This window comes from Oncorhynchus tshawytscha, linkage group LG01 (genome assembly GCF_018296145.1).
Source record: "Oncorhynchus tshawytscha isolate Ot180627B linkage group LG01, Otsh_v2.0, whole genome shotgun sequence".
NCBI classification, from domain to species: Eukaryota; Metazoa; Chordata; class Actinopteri; order Salmoniformes; family Salmonidae; genus Oncorhynchus; species Oncorhynchus tshawytscha.
This window is the reverse complement of record NC_056429.1, coordinates 78,341,958-78,366,068: the sequence shown is the minus strand read 5'-3', so window position 1 is coordinate 78,366,068 and position 24,111 is coordinate 78,341,958. Positions and strand designations below refer to the sequence as shown.

The 24,111-nt window shown below is 41.1% G+C and overlaps 1 protein-coding gene across 4 annotated transcripts in view; it reads left to right on the top strand.

Annotated features, from left to right (window-relative positions):
* Window positions 1-3,103: 3,103 nt before the first annotated feature.
* Window positions 3,104-24,111, top strand: part of LOC112261034 (caskin-2-like) — an 84,063-nt gene continuing 63,055 nt past the window's right edge. For 2 of the 4 annotated variants that reach the window (XM_042325992.1, XM_042325978.1), the window contains exons 1-2: window positions 3,104-3,577; window positions 5,379-5,968. In XM_042325992.1, coding sequence (XP_042181926.1) covers window positions 5,955-5,968 — 14 coding nt within the window. In that variant the 5' untranslated portion in view covers window positions 3,104-3,577; window positions 5,379-5,954. The remainder of the gene's footprint in view (window positions 3,578-5,378; window positions 5,969-24,111) is intronic. The other 2 variants (XM_042325991.1, XM_042325988.1) reach the window with 1 other exon arrangement.

Sequence of the window (24,111 nt, the reverse complement as noted above, 5' to 3'; positions counted from 1 at the left end):
GATATTTCAGATGTGAAAACACGTTTTTGGAACACTTCACATGATATTTCAGATGTGAAAACACGTTTTTGGAACACTTTACATGATATTTCAGATGTGAAAACACGTTTTTGGAACACTTTACATGATATTTCAGATGTGAAAACACGTTTTTGGAACACTTTACATGATATTTCAGATGTGAAAACACGTTTTTGGAACACTTCACATGATATTTCAGATGTGAAAACACGTTTTTGGAACACTTCACATGATATTTCAGATGTGAAAACACGTTTTTGGAACACTTCACATGATATTTCAGATGTGAAAACACGTTTTTGGAACACTTTACATGATATTTCACATGTGAAAAAAGTGTTTTTGGAACACTTTACATGTGACATTTCACATGTGGTGAACGCGTCTGCTTTTGAAGCACTTTACATGTTTTTAAATGTGCAATTCCATGTTATCGCTGTTCAGCTAAAATATTACCCCACATGTGATTTGAACTCTCACAACTGCTGGATTTGACGTATGCTGATCTTTCTGCAGCACCACAAAGCCTTTAGCAGTCCTTTAAACATTCATTATCTATAATACATCTCTGCACTTATCAGAAGCGTGCCATCTGCCATCTCATCATTGATTTAATTGACTTATTTCAGAAATTTCAGGGTTTGCTGTACAGGTGTCTAATGTTGGTGTGGCAAATTATTCTGTTTTAATGATACTCCTGAATCACTATGAAAAATATAATAGTTTTTCTTGAGTGTATTTTTTAACAAAGCTGAGATTTACTTTGAAGTCTAAAGTGTAGGAATATAGGTGAAATCAGTAGCTGACAGATATGGTGGCATTGCAAGAATATTGGCACGAGGTGAACCAAGAGGTTGTGAGTTCAAACCCAAAGTAAAGACATGTTGTATAATAATTACTGTATAAACATTCACAATGTAAGTTGAAAGCACTGTGTATATAGCCTTGTTATGTATTGTGTTACATTGATTTGATTTTTTTTACTTTAGGTTATTTAGTAAATATTTTATCAACTCTATTTCTCTAACTGCATTGTTGGTTAAGGGCTTGTAAGAAAGCTTTCACGGGAAGGTCTACATCTGCTGTATTTGGCACATGTGACAAATCAAATCTGATTTGATCATAACTCTTTTTTATTTGCAGTTCATCACCTGTGAAATTTCATGTGAAAATGCTAATCCACATGTGAAAGGTTTTTGATCACATGTGAAAGTCCATCATATGTGAAGTGTTCCAAAAACACATGGTTTGACATGATGTCACACGTGAAAATCCACGTCATCACATGTGAAGTTTTGTGCAAAACATGTGGAAATGTCACATGTGAAATGGTTTTCCATAAGGGGAGGGAACATGTGGAGAACTGATGATGACGGGGAGAATGAAGAGGAAATACCATTCTTCCGTGTGTCCGAAATGGCACCATATTCCCTTTTGGTGCACTACTTTCAACCAGGGGCTAAAGGAAAAAAGCTGAACATACCGTAGCTCCGGACATTTCTAGACATTTAAAGTTTCTCCTGTTTCTGTGTTGAATACACTGTGAATGGCACTGAAAGAGAAAACAATGAGTCAAGAATATAAGAGCCATTGTAACACTCCCTCCCACTCATGTTTGAGTTCGGGACACAGAACATTCTTTGAATGATACAATAACTATTGTTATTTTAAATGTTACAATTGTAAAATGGTTTAATGAATCTGCTTCTGACCGTTTATTCTCTCTGTAAGAGAAAATAAACCACCAAGTAAATTATTCATTGTTCAAACAAGATTATAAAACATGTATTTTATTTTGTAACTTTTGTTTGAAAGCACACACTGCAGTATTGTCTGCAACATGTGCATTACTCATGATACCCCGTCATACCACCAAGTGTCGCTAAAACCAAACACAACTTCAAACTGTGGCCCGGTCGAATTACGTTATTTGGGTTACATACACATAAACTCCTTTCCAAATCATTTCAGACTATTTTAATACAGACGCTGCTTTTGAAGATGTATATACACAGAGTATACAACACATTAAGAACACCTGCTCTTTCCATTACATAAACTGACCAGGTGAATCAAGGTGAAAGCTATGATCCCTTATTGATGATACTTGTTAAATCCATTTCAATCAGTGTAGATGAAGGGGAAGAGACAGGTTGAAGAATGATTTTCAAGCCTTGAGACACGGATTGTGTATGTGTGCCTTTCAGAGTGTGAATGGGCAAGACAAAATATTTAAGTGCCTTTGAACCGGGTAAGGTAGTAGGTTGTAGGTGCATCGGTTTGTGTCGAGAACTGAAACGCTGAGTTTTTCACGCTCAACAGTTTCCCGTGTGTATCAAGAATGGTCCACCACCCAAAGGCCATCCACTCACCTTGACACAACTGTGGAAAGCATTGGAGTCAACATAGGCCAACATCCATGTGGAACGCTTTTGACACCTTGTAGAGTCTATGCCCCGACGAATTGAGGCTGTGCGTTTAATCAGTGTATATTGTAGCAAACGGAGGGAGTGGGAAGCGAACCCGCATCAGCGTGAAAGGCAAAAATCCTACACATTGCACCAATAGGGTTAACACATTTGGTGGGAAAGGTGGCTCATATAGCTAGGATCAGTACCCTGCCCCCTCCGAACCGGAAAGCATGTCCCAGTGTTTTGACTAACCTCACATCCCTCACACATACCGGGCTGTGCGCTTCGATGACCCCACGGCCACCATTCCACTTCTGACACCATTGTAGCGAACTGACGGAGCGGGAAGCGAACCCGTGTCTCAGGCATGAAAGGCAAACACCATAAGGTTAACAAATTTGGTATGAATTGTAAAGTGGCTCATAGCAAGAATCGATGCAATATGGTAAACCGACCTTGTCTTGTCTACTGGCAAACTTCATTCTGTCTCCAATAAATTATCCATATAGCCTAACTACTGATACGGAGTCAGATACCTTTCACTCCCCTGGTGATTAAGGATAGTATGGGAGTAAAGTAATCCTATCCTAGATCTGTGGTACAGTAGCATACGAGTCGTCTCCCTCCGAAGTTCTTCCCCAGAGTTTTGATGCGTGCGGAGGCGGAGCCAAAACGTCGAGGAGTCGCTCGTTCCGCTCGAGGTCGCAGAGGGATTAGTCAAATTGAAAAGGTGTCAGATCCGCTCGAGGTCGCAGAGGGATTAGTCTAAATTGAAAAGGTGTCAGATTCGCTCGAGGTCGCAGAGGGATTAGTCTAAATTGAAAATGTGTCAGATCAGGTCTCCTAGCGCGCGCACGATTCAGTCGAACTGCCTGGCGAGGGTGACATTATTTTCTTGACCTTCAGTAAACCAAGGATAGGAAAATAACTGAATGAAGTCAGAGTTTGACTTTCAACCACTTATCAGAAAGTCTTCTGGATATTGTTTCGCTAGCAGCATAACTTCTTTATACACACATCTTCTGTGCGGTCTTCTCCTTGAGCCTCGGCTCCAAGCACCTGACAAACGCTAGCTGAGCACTACTCTACACTCCTCCAATCCTTCAACAGGGACCGGACAACCTGTGAACACATTTACAATAATGGTAAGATGTTCTGTCTTTGACCTCTTCGTTTGTTTATTATTGAGCGGTCTTGGAAGACCACAAATCAAAATCGGACTAACCAATTTGCAAATTCGATACTACTTTTCGAAAAAACGAGCCCAAATCTAGCTAGCAGCAACGTCCGACGTTCTATTAATTAGTTGTTTTCTATCTAGCTAGATCTACCGTTATAATAATAATAATAATAATTTATATCATGTTCTGTCCTATTCTGTTCATTTGGTTCTATTCTATTGGGGTTCTAGTCTATTCCTTCGAAGTGTGGCAGGGTTTTCAAACCTCTCCTCGGGGACCCCCCAGCCGTTCCATTTATTTTATATAACGTTACTGTACCAGTTTGTTTTCCTAACTACAGGGAAGCCCTCTAGCTATAGCAGCTCTGTGTTTGTTTACAAATGCTCATGTGCCTCCCTCAATGGACAGCTGCTCAGTTTGTTATGATGTTGTTATGACACCCTCTGAACTCTGTGTACTGGGCTTGATGGCAATCAAGAGGAGGGTCATGTACTAGCTGGCAGGCAAGGTAACTGAGTCTGTGACACACTGACATGCATGCCATTACTAGCCACTAGTTATCCAGAACAGAAATCGTATGGGGTAACTTCTGATTGGAATAAAATGGATTCATGATTGCTGCCTTACATGATGCCTCCTCCCTTCACATACATGTAGCGCCTATCATTCCATATTATCATAGCTAATATGATGTGATCTGTTATTGTACTTGACCGTGTCTACTGCCTATTATTGTGTAGTCTCTACAATGACAGCATATGTGATAACTTAGTCCCACAACCTGATGGTAAACAGAAGCCCTGCTGTAGACAGAGAGACACACCAATAACAGTCCCTCCCAGCACAACCTTTCAGAAGAATGGGAGGAATTTGAATATAATTGAATAGAATGGGATAGAGTAGAATAGAAAACATTGTCCTTCAGAAGGACATTTCTTTGCAAAGTCTTGCACAGGTGACACAAAAAAAACACATTCAGTTGGAGGTACAAAGGCGGTACAATATTTTCGTGTTTTAGCCTAACACTTTGCCTCCCAGCTCCATTGGGTGTCTTAATTGCTGTTTTGTTTTCGCCCAGAAAACTCCTATTTTAATTGGATCTGGGTGGCTGCAGCTCTGTGTGTGATCTCAGATATGCCTCATTCACTTGCAGCTGTACAATCCAAAAACCAGACTAATGTATTTTTCTCCTAAAACATTTATTCTGGATATGTTTTGTCCCGTAAGTGCCGCTGGCTGTGTCCCCTGTGATGTAGAATTCAGGGGATGGTATGAAGATGCGGTCACTACTGCCTTTCATTGTGCGCCCCAAATGTCACCCTATTCCCTATATAGTGTACTACATTTGACCAGGGCCCGTAGGGCTTTGGTCAAAAGTAGTAGGCTTACACTATGTAGGGTATAGGGTGGCATTTGGGACAGAACCCCAGTTTACTTCTGTCGGGAAAAGTTTGCAGCTTTTTCCCCGACAATTGGCAGAGTTCCAGACAGCTCCAAGTGAAAAAGACATTTCCTAGAAGTTGAAGGAAAGTGAAAGGAGTTAAGGAGTAGTATTCCGACATGGAATGATCCTAAGATAACATTCCATGGTGAATAGGCTTCCTGAGTGAAAGAAAAACAAACACATTAGATTGGTTTTAGAGAGCCACCCATCCTTAATTATGTTGTAGTTACAACTTGTAATAACACCCAGTGCTTTGCTAATGCTTTTATTAAATAGTAGTGAATGCCCAGCTCATGATGACATGTCTGTGTGTTCTGGTAGGTTTTACTGTTTCAGGTTGGCGGAAACAGCTGAGAACCCAACACACACCTTGCCCTAAGGACAATTCCAGGCAGACTCCATTTGATTTACATCGGGACAGACAACCAGGCCCCATACACAAACACACACTCTGGAAACCAAGCAACCAACAGAAGGCAGAGGAACACAGCCTCTAACAACCAACTACCCCACCTATCTCACCATCTCACCCATTTGATGCCTAGCCTAACCTAGGCCCGGAGATAAAAATGTTCTCTGCTGGCTGTTCTGGTTGATTCCTATCTGACTGACACACGCAGGCAGACAGACTGGCTGGTTTGGGCGTTTTGTGACGCTCTTCTGTACGTTCATCATCATTGTGTATCCGAAGGAATCAACATGCACCTGGCTGGTTAAGGTTGAGGCCTCGAATGACAAGGACCACTTAGACGCGGTATAGACAACTGACCTCGTAAGGACCGTGTGTGGTTACTGGTCACTGGTGTGGTGGTCAGGTATGGGTAAGGAACAGGACTTCCTGGTGGCAGTGAAGAGTGGAGACATCCTCCTGGCACACAAACTTCTGGCTAAAGTTAAATGCAACAAAACCAGTGAGTACCTAGACACAGACACACACACACACACACACACTCACACACATCTGCTTTCTCTTTCAATTCCTGATGCAGCCCGTGTCTGCCTGTGTTTGTGTTCAGAGCATGTGTATCTGTTGGCTTGATGCAATGTACAGCAGAAGCATTGATAGCCTGTCCCTTATCTGAGTGATATTGTTCTTTGTATCTATATCAAAAGAAAAACGTTGTATTTAAAATAGCAGTATCAGGTTCAACCATCCACCACAACCAATGATCCATCTAGGGGTCGGACAATTTGAATTTAAATGTAGTCAAACCCCTAACAATATGACCTAATCTCCAAAACACAGATGCTGGTACTGTACAATATGTCTCAGGGTGTGCCTGGTCAAAAGTAGTGTACTGTATAGGGAATAGGGTGCCATTTGGGATGCACCCTCACAGTGGAGCTTCGGTGTTGCTTATCTCTATAGATTCAAGTCAAACTGCTCGCGAGGTTAGCCTACCATAGCATTGTTGCTAATCACAGTATTCTCCTTATCCTGGCCAGAAGAAAGTCTAACCTCTCTTTCTCTTTCTCTCTCTCTCTCTCTCTCTCTCTCTCTCTCTCTCTCTCTCTCTCTCTCTCTCTCTCTCTCTCTCTCTCTCTCTCTCTCTCTCTCTCTCTCTCTCTCTCTCTCTCTCTCTCTCTTTCTCTCTCTCTCTCTTTCTCTCTCTCTCTCTCTCTCTCTTTCTCTCTCTCTCTCTCTCTCTCTCTCTCTCTCTCTCTTTCTCTCTCTCTCTCTCTCTCTCTCTTTCTCTCTCTCTCTCTCTCTCTCTCTCTCTCTCTCTCTCTCTCTCTCTCTCTCTCTCTCTCTCTCTCTCTCTCTCTCTCTCTCTCTCTCTCTCTCTCTCTCTTTCTCTCTCTTTCTCTCTCTTTCTCTCTCTCTCTCTCTCTCTCTCTCTCTCTCTCTCTCTCTCTTTCTCTCTCTTTCTCTCTCTCTCTCTCTCTCTCTCTCTCTCTCTCTCTCTCTCTCTCTCTCTGAAACCTCTTTCTTGCTGTTATGTGCCTGTGCTGTGCTTACATCGTGGCTGCTGCTCTGCTCTGTTCGGTGGCAGGCTCAGAGGAACAAGGGCCTGTCCGTAGCACATGGGGTTAGCGTTATCCCTACACATCATGACATGCTGCTAATGCCTTTCAACAGTCAAACACTCATGGGCTAAATGTTTCAATGCTCGGGAAAGGAAATTAGTGGCGTAGTTGTTGCATTCATTTTTTAATTTGTAGGGCTGGGAATTGCCATGGACCTCACAATATTATATTTTCACGATACTTAGGTGCCGATACGATATGTATTGCAATTCTTACGATTGCCATGATTCTATATGTGTTACGATTCAATACTGGGATTTTATTGTGATTCGATGTTCCAAATATATATATATTTTTTACCTGACGAAGATCCGTTTCAGACCGAAACATTGTCAATAAAGCAGTGGATTGGGAGCTTTAACAGTATGTGGGCCTTCTTGTTTTATACTAGTATTCTTTATTAGTCCAGCACCTATGTTTTTAAGGATGTGCGTATGACCACAAACTTTTCCAAATATATTGCTCACCATATGTGCTGCACAGGGACAAGTGGGAGTCATGAGATTTTTTTGCTGTTGATCAGTCATGTTAATAATATTTCTGAAAACAAATTGGCTACCTTTTTAAAAAGTAGATGGTGAACAAGCCATGAAGAAAAAATACTGGACTTTTGGTGTAGGCACAGCAAACTAACGCAAAAATAATATTGAGATATTGTCAAAACGATACGGTATATCATCCAAAATAATATCCCAATATGTAACTGTTTCAATTGTTCCCCCCGTCACTATTAATTTGCAGTGTGGTTTATTTCACTTTACCAACTTTCCGGATGTAATGCATTCATCAAAGTGAAATTAGCCAGTTTCACTCTTGGAATATGCTTGTGTGAGTACTCTACCCTGACTGGAAAAATAGGCTACATTCTGATGCTTTGCAATGGCCCGTCTGTAATATTTTCCATTTGTAAACGAGTAGTTTAGTATCTCAGGACGATAAGACTTAACATTTGAAGGGCTCTATTTTAACAAACCTAATGCAATGGTAAATCTAAGCGCAGGTTCAGGGGTGTGTCAGAAATATTTTTGCTATTTTCACAACTACAATTATCGGCGTGAAAGGGCTGGGTTTTCATGAACAAACAAGTTGTGGGTGTGTTGAGGCTTGTGCCCTCACTGGCCAATCAGAATGTGCTCCATGGCTAAATATGTGGTTGCTTCAAGTTGTGTATTTCCAGTCTTTTATGTATTCCCTTGGAATCAACTCCAATTCCAATGTTAGTCCGTTTATAGTTTGTTAAGTGCCTTACCGAAATGAAATAACAAAATGTAGAGCTATCCTATCTTTGCTAAATACATCAACTTGAACCCATTTTGCAGTCCACATTGTTCTAAGTAATTGCATGGCTTCAATAGCATTCACACTGATATAGGGGCTAGGCCTACTGTAAATTACATTATGGCTGACCATGTACATGCCAAACATTGCCAATAAGCAAGATTAAATTCACTATTGATAAGGCCTAAAAAGAGAACGAATAATTCAAATCAAATTCGAAACAAAAATCAACCACAACTTGTTTTAAATAGGCTACGTGTAAATACACTTACAGGCACCATCGTTTCTCCCTGTGGGTATGTAACATTAAGACAGAGCAGACTATGGAGGGTTTTATGTACAGGACATCCAAACTTTTCACAGTAGCTGGATCCAGTATAGATCCAATATAAAGAGAAAGGGAGAAAGTCTGTATACTGCTCCCAAATAAATATATTTTATGATCAGATCAGATCGTATTCTCACATCTCCAGGAGTTGCATTGTATGGGCACCATAGAGTTGGCACCATAAAACCAGGAAGGTGAATCATTCTAATAAGTTTGGTTGTAATAAAATGTTTCTAAATACAAAGTATACAGGCATAAAAAGCTAATTAGAATGCTCTTGTTCCACTTGCATATGGGCAGTGTGCGTCACAGCTGGATAGGCTGTGTTTCAGCTGTAAAAATTCAAGCCATAACCAACTGCTGACGCTAAAACCAGCTTTTGGTTCGTCTTAAATATCCCTATCAGCGTATATTGCTCCACAGTGATCTGGTACTGGTACTTCCTGTATATTGCTCCACAATGATCTGGTACTGGTACTCCCTGTATGTTGTTCCACAGTGATCTGGTACTGGTGCTCCCTGTATATTGCTCCACAGTGATCTGGTACTGTTACTCCCTGTAAATAGCTCCACAGTGATCTGATACTGGTATGCCTTGTATATAACTCCATTCTTGTGGATATTATTCCTCTTGTGTTACTAGTTATTTTAAATATTTTTTAACTCTGCATTGTTGGGAAGGGCTCATAAGTAAGCATATCACAGAAAAGTCTACACCCATTGTGTTCGGTGCACGTGACAAATAATATTTGATTTGATTTTGATCAGAGCTATAGAGGGCACAACTTTTGACCAGGGCCCATAGGATAGTGTACGATGTAGGGGATAGGGTGTCATTTGGTACGCTACCCTAGTCTGACCGTCCACTAAGATCCACTATTATTGACCCAAAGAAGGTCCAAAAATGCAGGCACAACATTTTTGTGGAGGTGGCCGATTCATCATGGCGGTAGACATACTCACGGTGAACTATTTTATTCAGTAAGCTGATAGTGGACTATAGGAGACAGAATGGAGAGCACGTCCCCAACCACATCGACAGAGCTGTTGTGGAGCAGGACGAGCGCTTCAAGTTCCTTGGCGTCCACATCACTAAGTACTTAACATAAAATCAAATTGTATTTGTCACATGCGCTGAATAGGTGTAGACCTTACCATGAAACGCTTACTTACAAGCCCTTAACCAACAATGCAGTTTTAAGAAAATAGTTACGAAAATATTTACTAAATAAAGTTTAAAAAAAAAAGAATAATATGAACACAATAAAATAACAATAATGAGGCTAAAAACAGGGGGTACTGGTACCGAGTCAATGTGCGGGGGTACAGGTTAGTCAAGGTAATTTGTACATGTAGGTAGGGGTAAAGTATGCATAGATAATAAGATAATAAACTGAGCTGTTTTTTCTCCTAGACCAGGGTTCCCGAACTATTGGCCCGCGGGTGGTTTTATTTGGCCCACCAAGATTTCTGAGCAAATCTTTTTATAATAATATGTTTTAATACATTTAAATGTTGGACATAAAAGACTGTAAAAACACCAGGAAATCAGCTCCAAGTAATTTGAATTTAAGAAATCTATTCCCAAGTATTCCCACGCATAATAGAGAGACAAGTGGTCATATACAAATGTAATCAAGGTTTGAAATGATAATGTTTTCATCAAACATTATATCTGTTTGGGCTTCTTGCGGTCAATTTGCAGTCTACAAATTATTTGTAATTATGTTCCGGCCCCCCGAACATCCGCTCAACAAAAGAATCTTCCCACGGATTAATCTAGTTGATGATCCCTGTCCTAGATGTTTTCACTTCACAATAACAGCACTTACAGTTGACCGGGGCAGCTCTAGCAGGGCAGAAATTTTACCAACTGACTTGTTGGAAAGGTCCTATGATGATGCCACATTGAAAGTCACTGAGCTCTTCAGTAAGGCCATTCTGAAGGCAATGTTTGTCTATGGAGATTGCATGGCTGTGTGCTCGATTATATGTACCTTTCAACAACGTGTGTACGTGTGTGACTGAAATAGCCGAAACCACTCATTTGAAGGGATGTCCACATCCTGTGTATATAGTGTAGCTCCATTCTTGTGCATTTTATTTTATTCCTCTTGTGTTACTATTACATATTTTTTAACTCTGCATCGTTGGGAAAGGCTCGTAAGCAAGCATTTCACAGTAAAGTCTACACCAGTTGTATTCAGTGCATGTGACAAATACAATTTAATTTGATTTGAACTTACATGCCCCCAGTGACAGCTTGAATTATATGGCTGTGGGAGGTTCTTGCTCCTCATGGGTGCTGTTCGCCCGTTGCCCTAACACTCCTCCTTAAAGGAAGACTATTGTTAGTATAGCTCCTCATTATTACCATTTCTATTGTCTTCTAGATACATGCTGGTGTTCGTGCTATATAACCCTAGTAGTCTGTCACTACATCTATACAAATGACTGAAGTTTCATGCAGAACAGAGGTGAATTTGAAATCTGAAAAACTAAACTTCACAACACAGTCCTTCACCTGCACATATTAATGCAACATAACCCCACATGTTAAAGCTCACACTCCTTTACAAACCATCCTGTTCTTTTTAACATCTGCTAGTTCTCTAGCTCCCTCTCTTCATCTTTACCTCCTCCCTCCTTCGCTCCCTCATTCCTCTGCTCAAATCAGGGATATCCCAGATGGCCCAGGGTGAGATTACTGGACAGAGGGGTGTGTGTGGTGTGTGTGTTCCACTAATACCACTGTTCCATTTATCCTACAGTATGAAGCTATGGGTCGGCAACTAGAGTACCCTATTAGCTAACAGTAGTTATCTTATTATTAGCTAACAGTAGTCAACTTGTTATTAGCTGACAGTAGTTATCTTATTATTAGCTAACAGTAGTCAACTTGTTATTAGCTGACAGTAGTTATCTTATTATTAGCTAACAGTAGTCAACTTGTTATTAGCTGACAGTAGTTATCTTCTTATTAGCTAACAGTAGTCAGCTTGTTATTAGCTGACAGTAGTTATCTTCTTATTAGCTAACAGTAGTCAGCTTGTTATTAGCTGACAGTAGTTATCTTATTATTAGCTAACAGTAGTCAGCTTGTTAGCTAACTGGGCTAAAGATATAATTGAGGTTGTCGACTCATTGTCTTCATGTCAGCCAAACATGCTAGTACAGCAAATACGCATGCACACACACACACACACACACACTTTAATCCTGACCCCCTTCTTCCCGGGACAGATGGAGGAGCTTGTCTGGGATTGCAGAGGAATTTAACTGAAGGGGTTAAGTGTGTGTGTATGTGTGTGTGATAACGTCACTTAATCCAGCATAACTGTTATTTTATTACCTACAGTAGCTAGCATGCACGCAGTGGATTCATCCATTCCAATAACATTTGATTTTAAGTCTTCCCTATCTTCTCTTAACCTTCTTTAGTCTCTCTCTCTCTCTCTAATAAGATTCTTACCATTAATCAGACAGTAGAGATGTATCATTCAGAAAGTATATGCCAGGAAACTCAGAGCACCTTGCCTCCAGGCAGCGTATGCACCCTTCTAGTCTATTTTCTCTCTCTTCATTAGGTTAGTATCTCTTTTCTCTCTCTTCAATAGGTTAGTCTCTATTTTCTCTCTCTCTTCATTAGGTTAGTATCTCTTTTCTCTCTCTTTCTTCATTAGGTTAGTCTCTCTTTTCTCTCTCTCTTCATTAGGTTAGTATCTCTTTTCTCTCTCTTTCTTCATTAGGTTAGTCTCTCTTTTCTCTCTCTCTTCATTAGGTTAGTATCTCTTTTCTCTCTCTCTTCATTAGGTTAGTATCTCTTTTCTCTCTCTTTCTTCATTAGGTTAGTCTCTTTTCTCTCTCTCTTCATTAGGTTAGTATCTCTTTTCTCTCTCTTCATTAGGTTAGTATCTCTTTTCTCTCTCTTTCTTCATTAGGTTAGTCTCTCTTTTCTCTCTCTCTTCATTAGGTTAGTATCTCTTTTCTCTCTCTCTTCATTAGGTTAGTCTCTCTTTTTTCTCTCTCTTCATTAGGTTAGTCTCTCTTTCCTCTCTCTTCATTAGGTTAGTCTCTCTTTTCTCTCTCTTCATTAGGTTAGTATCTCTTTTCTCTCTCTCTTCATTAGGTTAGTGTCTCTTTTCTCTCTCTTCATTAGGTTAGTCTCTCCTCTCTCTTCAGTAGGTTAGTATCTATTTTCTCTCTCTTCATTAGGTTAGTCTCTCCTCTCTCTTCAGTAGGGTAGTATCTATTTTCTCTCTCTTCATTAGGTTAGTCTCTCTTTTCTCTCTCTCTCTTCATTAAGTTAGTATCTCTTTTCTCTCTTTTCATTAGGTTAGTATCTCTTTTCTCTCTTCATTAGGTTAGTATCTCTTTTCTCTCTCTTCATTAGGTTAGTTTCTCTTTTCTCTCTCTCTTCATTAGGTTAGTATCTCTTTTCTCTCTCTTCATTAGGTTAGTATCTCTTTTCTCTCCATTAGGTTAGTATCTCTTTTCTCTCTCTTCATTAGATTAGTATCTCTTTTCTCTCTCTTCATTAGGTTAGTCTCTCTTTTGTCTCTCTCTTCATTAGGTTAGTATCTCTTTTCTCTCTTTTCATTAGGTTAGTATCTCTTTTCTCTCTCTTCATTAGGTTAGTATCTCTTTTCTCTCTCTTCATTAGGTTAGTCTCTTTTCTCTCTCTCTTCATTAGGTTAGTCTCTTTACTCTCTCTCTCTCTTCATTAGGTTAGTCTCTCTTTTCTCTCTCTCTCTTCATTAGGTTAGTCTCTCTTTTCTCTCTCTCTTCATTAGGTTAGTCTCTCTTTTCTCTCTCTCTCTCTCTCTCTCTCTCTCTCTCTCTCTCTCTCTCTTCATTAGGTTAGTCTCTCTTTTCTCTCTCTTCTTCTCTTTTTTCTCTCTCCAGTATCTGACTAGCACTCAGTCATATTGTATGCCAAAAACTAAGTCACCAATTTCTGTAGCCCCTATCTGTACTTGCCCTAGAACTGTTTTCATGATTTGTCTGCCCGATACAGCTGGGGAAAGACAAAGACAAAACCTTGTCTGTAAGCGTGGTATACAGGGATTTTGGTATTGTTTATGCATGTATGGATGGACTAGGTTTATGTTATTGTCTGACAAAATAGCTTTGATAAGACTGATACGTGTGTGTGCGTACATCTGTGTGTGTGTGTGTGTGTGTGTGTGTGTGTGTTGTGTGTGTTGTGTGTGTGTGTGTGTGTGTGTGTGTGTGTGTGTGTGTGTGTGTGTGTGTGTGTGTGTGTGTGTGTGTGTGTGTTGTGTGTGTGCTCCTTAAGGAATAGGGCTGTATCAGTCATTTTAATGAGAATCAGCAGGATGCTGCTTTTGTTGTTGTAGAAGAGCTGCTGCTTTGATCTGCTATGCCCTCTGATTGTTCTGTTACTCAGACTTGATGTTAGATATAGAGACGGAGGTTATTAAAGCGCTGTCATCTGTTCCCACTTTTAGATGTTTTAAAAGGCTAAACGTTTAAAAGGCAAAATCTCTTGTCCTGTTCTGATAAAGGATGAGAATTACTGGGAGTCTGACTGAAGCCAAATGTATTCCCTTCACATGTACTTAACGCGAGAGTGAAATTAGCTACACAAATTGCGTTCTGCATAGTTGTGTTGAGTAACATATTGCGGGGTCGACATACTTTTGCTTATTCCCTCAGTCATTTCTAAAGGGGCCGATGGATGGTTTTATCTCTGTGGTAGGCCTAGTACAGTACACACATCATGTGCCTAGTACAGTGAAGTCAGGCATGGATGGGAATCTACTCAGGGCTCTTCTCAGCTTAGACATACTGTATAATTGGGCTACTTTGCCTTAGTAAAGGAGAGGGGGCTGAGATTCAGTTTTTTTCCCAAGTTCCGTTTTCTCCAGGTTTCTGTTTTTCCCGTCTTTTTATTTTAAAAGTTCTCATTTACATTTTTTTAAACAGAAAAACCAAGAAATTGGATGTTCTAAGTCCACAACAATGCTTAAACCACATCAAAATCCAATAAAATGTTAATGGTCACATGCGCCGAATACAACAGGTACCTTACCGAGAAATGCTTGCTTACAAGCCCTGAACCAACAATGCCGTTTTAAGAAAAATAAGAGTTTAGAACATATTTACGACATAAACTAAAGTTGAAAAAAAAAGTAACACAATAAAATAACTAGTAACAAGGCTATATACAGGGGGTACCGGTACCGAGTCAATGTGCGGTGGTACAGGTTAGTCTAAGTCATTTTAGGTAATATGTACATGTAGGTAGAGTTAAAGTGTACATGTAGGTAGAGTTAAAGTTAAAGTGAAAAGTAATAAATACAGTTGAAGTCGGAAGTTTACATACACCTTAACCAAATACATTTAAACTCAGTTTTTCACAATTCCTGACATTTAATCCTTGTAAAAATTCCCTGTCAGTTAGGATCACCACTTTATTTTAAGAATGTGAAATGTCAGAATAATTGTAGAGAGAATTATTTATTTCAGCTTTTATTTCTTTCATCACATTCCCAGTGGGTCAGAAGTTTACATACACTCAGTTAGTATTTGGTAGCATTGCCTTTACATTGTTTAACTTAGGTCAAACGTTTCGGGTAGCCTTCCACAAACTTCCCACAATATGTTGGGTGAATTTTGGCAAATTCCTCCTGACAGAGCTGGTGTAACAGAGTCAGGTTTGTAGGCCTCCTTGCTCGCACACACTTTTTCAGTTCTGCCCACAAATCTTCTACGAGATTGAGGTCAGGGCTTTGTGATGGCCACTCCCAATACCTTGACTTTGTTGTCCTTAAGCCATTTTGCCACAACTTTGGAAGTATGCTTGGGGTCATTGTCCATTTGGAAGACCCATTTGCGACCAAGCTTTGACTTCCTGACTGATATCTTGAGATGTTGCTTCAACATATCCACATAATTTTCCTGCCTCATGATGCCATCTATTTTGTGAAGTCCACCAGTCACTTCTGCAGCACTTCACCCCCACAACATGATGCTGCCACCCCTGTGCTTCACGGTTGGGATGGTGATCTTCGGCTTGCAAGCCTCCCCCTTTTTCCTCCAAACATAACGATGGCCATTATGGCCAAACAGTTCTATTTTTATTTCATCAGACCAGAGGACATTTCTCCAAAAAGTACAATCTTTGGCCCCATGTGCAGTTGCAAACCGTAGCCTGGCTTTTTTTATGGCGGTTTTGGAGCAGTGGCTTCTTCCTTGCTGACCGGCCTTTCAGGTTATGTCGGTATAGGACTCGTTGTACTCTGGATATAGATACTTTTGTACCTGTTTCCTACAGCATCTTCACAAGGTTCTTTGCTGTTATTCTGGGACTGATTTGCACTTTTCGCACCAAAGCACGTTCATCTCTAGGAGACAGAATGCATCTCCTTCCTGAGCAGTATGACGGCTGCGTGGTCCCATGGTGTTTATACTTGCTTACTATTGTTTGTACAGATGAACGTGGTACCTTCAGGCGTTTGGAAATTGCTCCCAAGGACGAACCAGACTTGTGGAGGTCTACAATTTTTGGCTGATTTCTTTTGAATTTCCCATGATGTCATGCATAGAGACACAGAGTTTGAAGGTAGGCCTTGAAATTCATCCACAGGTTCACCTCCAATTGACTCAAATTATGTCAATTAGCCAATCAGAAGCCATGACATAATTTTCTGGAATTCTCCAAGCTGTTTAAAGGCACAGTCAACTTAGTGTATGTAAACTTCTGACCCACTGGAATTGTGATACAGTGAATTATAAGTGAAATAACCTGTCTGTAAACAATTGTTTGAAAAATTACTTGTGTCATGCACAAAGTAGATGTCCTAACCGCCTTGCCAAAGCTGTAGTTTGTTAACAAGAAATGTATGGAGTGGTTGAAAAACAAGTTTTAATGACTCCATCATAGTGTATGTAAATTTCCAACTTCAACTGTAAATAAAAATAGGGAGGGAGGGGGGTCAGTGCATATTTCTCAGGTAGCCATTTTATTAACTCTTCAGCAGACTTATGGCTTGGGAGTAGGTGCTTTAAGGAGACCACTTTTTAAGTTTTCATCTCTCCCAGAAGGTTATTATTAGCATAATCGTAAATATAAGTGGAAAATATACATACTTTCTTTATGAAACACCATTTTCCACCACCATGCTAGAGTTGCTAATTCTAGTCAGGTTGCAGCAGTCTATTTTTTTCACCCCTGGTCTGCAACCCGATTAGCTGAACACGATATGCAACAACCCGGACTAGCATTAGCTACTTTAGTATGGTGGTGGAAAATTATGTTTCAATTTGCCTTCTACCCATTAAATCGAGTTAAGGAGGAAAATGACTGAATGGAGAATGTTTTATGTACAAACCGGTCCACAGGGGATACAAGTGTATAGCCCGGCTGCATGTATTCCCTTTGGACGGTAAGATGAAACAACTCAAAGTCTGGACATCCTCTCACTCGCTCTCTTGTCTGCTCTTCTTTTCTCTCTTCTCTTTCTCCAATTAATGTCACCTCTCCCGGCTCTTACTGACACCTACCCATAAGCCCCCTCTCTTTCAATATACTGTAACCAGCATCTTCACCCACTGAGCACTGACAGACACTGGACGTCCATGGATGTTGAAAAGTAGTTGAAATTGGTTCAGTCCGCCCTGGCCTTAATTTCAACGTCCAAAGATGTTGTTTTTTGGTCCGGTCCGGAAGCTGCCTTGATTTCAACTTCCACAGACGTCTGGACCGGCCTTAATTTGGCCCAAACAGACATTCATTATTGTTTTTTTGGTTATTGAGATATACAGCCGGCCGCGACCGGGAGACCCATGAGGTCTGTGCACAATTGTCCCAGAATTGTCCGGGTTATGGGAGGGTTTGGCTGGCTGGGATGTCCCTGTCCCATGGCACTCTAGCAACTCCTTGTGGTGGCCGGGCACATGCACTTCAGTTGCCAGCTGTACGGTGTTTCCTCCGACACATTGGTGTGGCTGGCTTCCGAATTAAGCGAGTAGTATGTCAAGAAGCAGTGCGGCTTGGCTAGTCGTGTTTCAGAGGACGCATGGCTCTCGACCTTCGCCTCTACCGAGTCCGTACGGGAGTTGCAGCGATGGGACAAGACTGTACCTACCAATTAGATATCACGAAAAAGGGGTAAAAAATATATATATAATATGCAAAAGAGGATATTGCATATTTATAACTTTCTGTACTTATTTAGGATACATCACCATGAAGAGAATGACAATCCTATCAATAATTATGCATTCACTTACTGTATTTCAATAATGAAAACAAAAAATTCATATCATAGCTGACATTGTTTTTGGCAGACATATTTGAATCTTAGGAGTAGAGTTTTGGGAAAACGTGGTCACATAAAAAACAGCGGGAGATTTCACCAACATTCTGTTACCAAACTTTGCATCTGCACAGTTCTTCCAGTAAATGTGTTTTTGTAAAATTGTCACTCAATTCTTAAAAGTAGTGCTTGTGGCATAGAGTTGTATGGTTTGTTGAACTTTGAAATCAGTGATTTTTCTTTGGCATACATTTTAATGGAAAAATCTGAGTCTACCGTGGAATTGCCTCAAATAAATATTCTAGATACGTCTTATGATAGGATACAGCACGTTTTGGTTTTTGCCCTAGCACTACACAGCCGATTCAAATAATCATCAAGCTTTGTTCATTTGAATCAGCTGTGTAGTGTTAAGGCAAAAACCAATACGTGCACCGCTTGGGGTCTCGAAGACAGAGTTTCGTTAAATTCTGGGATACAGGGACAATCAATGTTCAGAATTGACATCAATGTATGACCTAAAGTCAGATTAGTTATTATCTGAAGTCCCCATGCAGATGTTATAGCAAACTCTTGGTTTTAACCCAGTTTTGTCTGGTTGGTAGTGGCCCTAGTACTATGACATGAGATCTTTCTGTGAGATAAAAACCAGACAGCACTGTTTCACCAGACTTGTTTACAGATACACTTAGGAAAAACAACCCTATTACAACAGACAGACAAACTATAATAACCAGGACAAGTCCAAACAAGAGTTTGGTAGACAGGTGAACTCTCCTTGAACTCTCTCTCTCTATGTTCTCTTTGTTCTCGCACTATTTCTCTTTGTATCTTTTCTGGTACTGATGGAGTTATTGTGCTGGAACAAAGCATGTGCTGCTTGCCTGCAACCATACACAGAGACATGCAGAGGACAATGAGAGGACAATGGCTGTGTCCCAAATGGCCCCCTATTTCCTATATACCGTGCATTGGGAAAGTATTCAGACTCCTTCACCTTTTCCACATTTTCTTACTTTACAGCCTTATTCTAAAATTGCTTAAAATAGTTTTTCCCCCTCATCAATCTACAAACAATACCGCATAATGACAAAGCAAAAACAGGTTTTTAGAAATGTTTGCAAATGTATAACCCCCCTCCCCCAGGAAATATCACATTTGCATAAGTATTCAGACCCTTTACTCAGTACTTTGTTAAAGCACCTTTGGCAGCGATTACAGCCTTGAGTCTTCTTGGGTATGACGCTACAAGCTAGGCACACCTGTATTTGGGGAGTTTCTCCCATTCTCCTCTGCTGATCCTCTCAAGCTCTGTCAGGTTGGATGGGGAGCGTTGCTGCACAGGTCTCTCCAGAGATGTTCGATTGGGTTCAAGTCCGTGCTCTGCCTGGGCCGCTTAAGGACATTCAGAAACTTACCCCAAAGCCACTCCTGCGTTGTCTTGGCTGTGAGCTTAGGGTCGTTGTCTTGTTAGATTGGGGCGAAGGTTTGCCTTCAAAGGTCCTGAGCGATCTGGAGCAGGTTTTCTTCAAGATTCTCTCTCCACTTTGTGCCGTTCATCTTTCCCTTGATCTTGTCTAGTCTCCTAATCCCTACCGCTGAAAAACCACAGCATGACGCTGCCACCACCATGCTTCACTGTAGGGATGGTATTGGCCAGGTGATGAGCAGTGCCTGGTTTCCTCCAGATGTGACACTTGGCATTCAGGCCAAAGAGTTCAATCTTGGTTTCATCAGACCAGAGAATCTTGTTTCTCATGATCTGAGAGTCCTTTACGTGCCTTTTGGCAAACTCCAAGCAGGCTGTCATGCGCCTTTTACTGAGGAGTGGCATCTGTCTGGCCACTCTACCATAAAGGCCTGATTGGTGGAGTGCTGCGGAACTCTGGAGCTCTGTCAGAGTGACCATCGTGTTCTTGGTCACCTCCTTGACCAAGGCCCTTCTCGCTCGATTGCTCAGTTTGTCTGGGGGGCCAGCTCAAGATAATGGAGGCCTTGGGGATGTATTCTTGGGGACCTTCGATGCTGCAGAATTGTTTTGGTATCCTTCCCCAGATCTGTGCCTCAACATAATCCTGTCTCAGAGCTCTACGGACAAGTCCTTCGACCTTATGGCTTTGTTTTTGCTCTGACATGCACTGTCAACTGTGGGACCTTATAAAGACAGATGTGTGCTTTTCCAAATCATGTCCAATCAATTGAATTTACCACAGGTGGACTCCAATCAAGTTGTAGAAACAATTCACAATTCCTGACATTTAATCCAAGTAAAAAGTCTCTGTCTTAGGTCAGTTAGGATCATGTCAGAATAATAGTAGAGAATGATTTATTTCAGATTTTATTTCTTTCATCACATTCCCAGTGAGTCAGAAGTTTACATACACTCAATTAGTATTTGGTAGCATTGCCTTTAAATTGTTTAACTTGGATCAAACATTTCGGGTAGCCTTCCACCAGCTTCCCACAATAAATTGGGTGAATTTTGTCCAATTCCTCCTGACAGAGCTGGTGTAACTGAATCAGGTTTGTAGGCCTCCTTGCTCACACACGCTTTTTCAGTTCTGCCCACAAATGTTCTATAGGATTGAGGTCAAGGCTTTGTGATGGCCACTCCAATACCTTGACTTTGTTGTCCTTAAACCATTTTGCCACAACTTTGGAAGTATGCTTGGGGTCATTATCCATTTGGAAGACCCATTCGTGACCAAGCTTTAACTTCGTGACTGATGTCTTGAGATGTTGCTTCAATATATCCACATAATTTTCCTACCTCATGATGCCATCTATTTTGTGAAGTGCACAGTCCCTCCTGCAGCACTTCACCACCGCAACATGATGCTGCCACCCCTGTGCTTCACAGTTGGGATGGTGTTCTTCGGCTTGCAAGCATCCCCCTTTTTCCTCCAAACATAACGATGGTCATTATGGCCAAACAGTTCTATTTTTGTTTCATCAGACCAGAGGACATTTCTCCAAAAAGTACGATCTTTGGCCCCATGTGCAGTTGCAATCCATAGTCTGGCTTTTGTTATGGTGGTTTTGGAGCAGTGGATATAGGACTCGTTTTACTGTGGATATAGATACATTTGTACCTGTTTCCTCCAGCATCTTCACAAGGTCCTTTGCTGTTTTTCTGGGATTGATTTGCACTTTTCACACCAAAGTATGTTCATCGCTAAAAGACATAATGCGTCTCCTTCCTGAGCAGTATGACGGCTGCGTGGTCCCATGGTGTTTATACTTGCATACTATTGTTTGTACAGTTGAACGTGGTACCTTCAGGCATTTGGACATTGCTCCCAAGTATGAACCAGACTTGTGGAGGTCTACAATTTTGTTTCTGAGGTCTTGGCTGATTTCTTTAGATTTCCCATGATGTCATGCATAGAGGCACTGAGTTTGAAGGTAGGCCTTGAAATACATCCACAGGTACACCTCCAATTGACTCAAATGATGTCAATTAGCCTATCAGGAGCTTCTAAAGCCATGACATAATCTTCTGGAATTTTCCAAACTGTTTAAAGGCACAGTCAACTTAGTGTATGTAAACTTCTTACCCGCTGGAATTGTGACAGTGAATTATAAGTGAAATAGTCTGTCTGTAAACAATTGTTGGAAAAATTACTTGTGTCATGCACAAAGTAGATGTCCTAACCGACTTACCGTAAACTATAGTTTGTTAACAAGAAGTTTGTGGAGTGGTTGAAAAACAAGTTTTAATGACTCCAACATAGTGTATGTTAATTTCCGACTTCAACTGTAAAATTGTATTTCTGTTTAAAATGTTTAATAAATTAGCAAACATTTATAAAAATTGTGCTTTGTGATTATTGGGTATTATGTGTAGTTTGAGGGGATAAAAAACATTTTTTTTTAGAACTGTAATGTCAAAAATGTGGACAAACTGAAGGAGTCTGAATACTCTGAATGCACTGTTGTGCATGACTTTTGACCAGAGCCCAGGGTACACTACAAGTAGTACACTATATAGGGAATAGGGTGCTATTTGGGATGAATCTAATGAAAAGGAAAGAATAATTAAATCATTATAAGATGTAGCTTGTGTACAAGAGTGTATCCTGTATCCTTGTCCACACGATAATCTGCATTTGTCCTAGCATGTTCTAACATGATGATCACTGGAAAAAACACAATGTTCTCTCCCAGACAGACAGAGGACTCTTTCCTAATAATGACTCTAGCTAATCAATGGAGGATAATGAGGCAGAATGGCAATTAGGCCATGCAAGTTTGACAATTTACTATCTGTCTCCTCCTTGTTTATCTTCCCCTTCTCAGTTTCTCTCTCTCTCTCTCTCTCTCTCTCTCTCTCTCTCTCTCTCTCTCTTTCTCTCCCGCTATAATAAATATAGGCTAGTAGTTAACTTCACCTATAAATCATATATTGTATTATTCATTGCAGCCTTAAATCATTGCCGATCACCTGTTTAATCTCTACAGGCCTAAGCACAGCCAGTAAAAACATCACTACTCCCTCTGGACCAATACATATTACGCTTAAAGCTGCAATATGTAACTTTTTGGGCAACCGACCAAATTAACAAATTAACAAATTAAGTTATAGATCCGTCATTCCCTTTGAAAGGGCCTAATGAATTTATTTCCATTGACTGATTTCCTTATTTGAACTGTAACTCAGTAAAATCTTTGAAATTGTTGTATGTTGCGTTTGTATTTTTGTTCAGTATAGTTCTGTTCGATGGCGAGTGGAGCAGTCGATTGGAGGATCCTCCATTATTGTTTAAAATCTCCAGATTGGAAACATTTTGGCATCCCAGTAGATTACAACGACGATGGGCAGAGAGTTGTGGATAAAACGTTAACATTAAGTCGCCACTCTCAACGAGAATAGCCTATGCAGCTTCCAACACCTCAAATATGTTGATACATTTACACAGACATCACCCCGGTATAACCGGAGCAAGACTGAAATGCAAATAAACAACAACACCTTTTCTCCTTGGCAGCTGATTTTGACCGGGCCAAATTACAATAGCGATTTGTAGGCTATGTTTTTATTTACCCCCCTTTCTCCCCAATTTCGTGGTATCCAATTGTTAGTAGTTACTATCTTGTCTCATCGCTACAACTCCCGTACGGGCTCGGGAGAGACGAAGGTCGAAAGCCATGCGTCCTCCGAAACACAACCCAACCAAGCCGCACTGCTTCTTAACACAGCGCGCATCCAACCCGGAAGCCAGCCGCACCAATGTGTTGGAGGAAACACTGTGCACCTGGCGACCTGGTTAGCGTGCACTGCGCCCGGCCAGCCACAGGAGTCGCTAGTGTGCGATGAGACAAGGATATCCCTACCGGCCAAACCCTCCCTAACCCGGACGACGATAGGCCAATTGTGCGTCGCCCCATGGACCTCCCGGTCGCGGCCGGCTGCGACAGAGCCTCGAACCCAGAGTCTCTGGTGGCACAGAGCCACTGCGCCACCTGGGAGGCCTATGTTTGTGTTTTTTACTGTCTTTGGTTTATAGCTGCGGATATTCACCCATTCTCACTTTCTCTGTGGTTGAGAATAGGGCATTTCATTTCAAGTTGGACTTCCGGCGCCGACAGAGATGGCCGCCTCGCTTCGCGTTCCTAGGAAACTATGCAGTTTTTTGTTTTTTTACGTGTTATTTCTTACACTAGTACCCCAGGTCATCTTAGGTTTCTTTACATACAGCCGAGAAGAACTACTGAATATAAGATCAGCGTCAACTCACCATCAGTACGACCAAGAATATGTTTTTCGCGATGCGGATCCTGTGTTCTGCCTTACAACCAGTGTAACCGAGTGGATCACATGCAGCGACCAAAAAAAAAAAACGACTCAGAAAAAGAGGGAAATGAAGCGGTCTTCTGGTCAGACTCCGGAGACGGGCACATCGTGCACCACTCCCTAGCATTCTTCTTGCCAATGTCCAGTCTCTTGACAACAAGGTTGATGAAATCCGAGCAAGGGTAGCATTCCAGAGGGACATCAGAGACTGTAACGTTCTTTGCTTCACGGAAACATGGCTAACTGGAGAGACGCAATCCGAAGCGGTGCAGCCAACGGGTTTCTCCACGCATCGCGCCGACAGAAACAAACATCTTTCTGGTAAGAAGAGGGGCGGGGGCG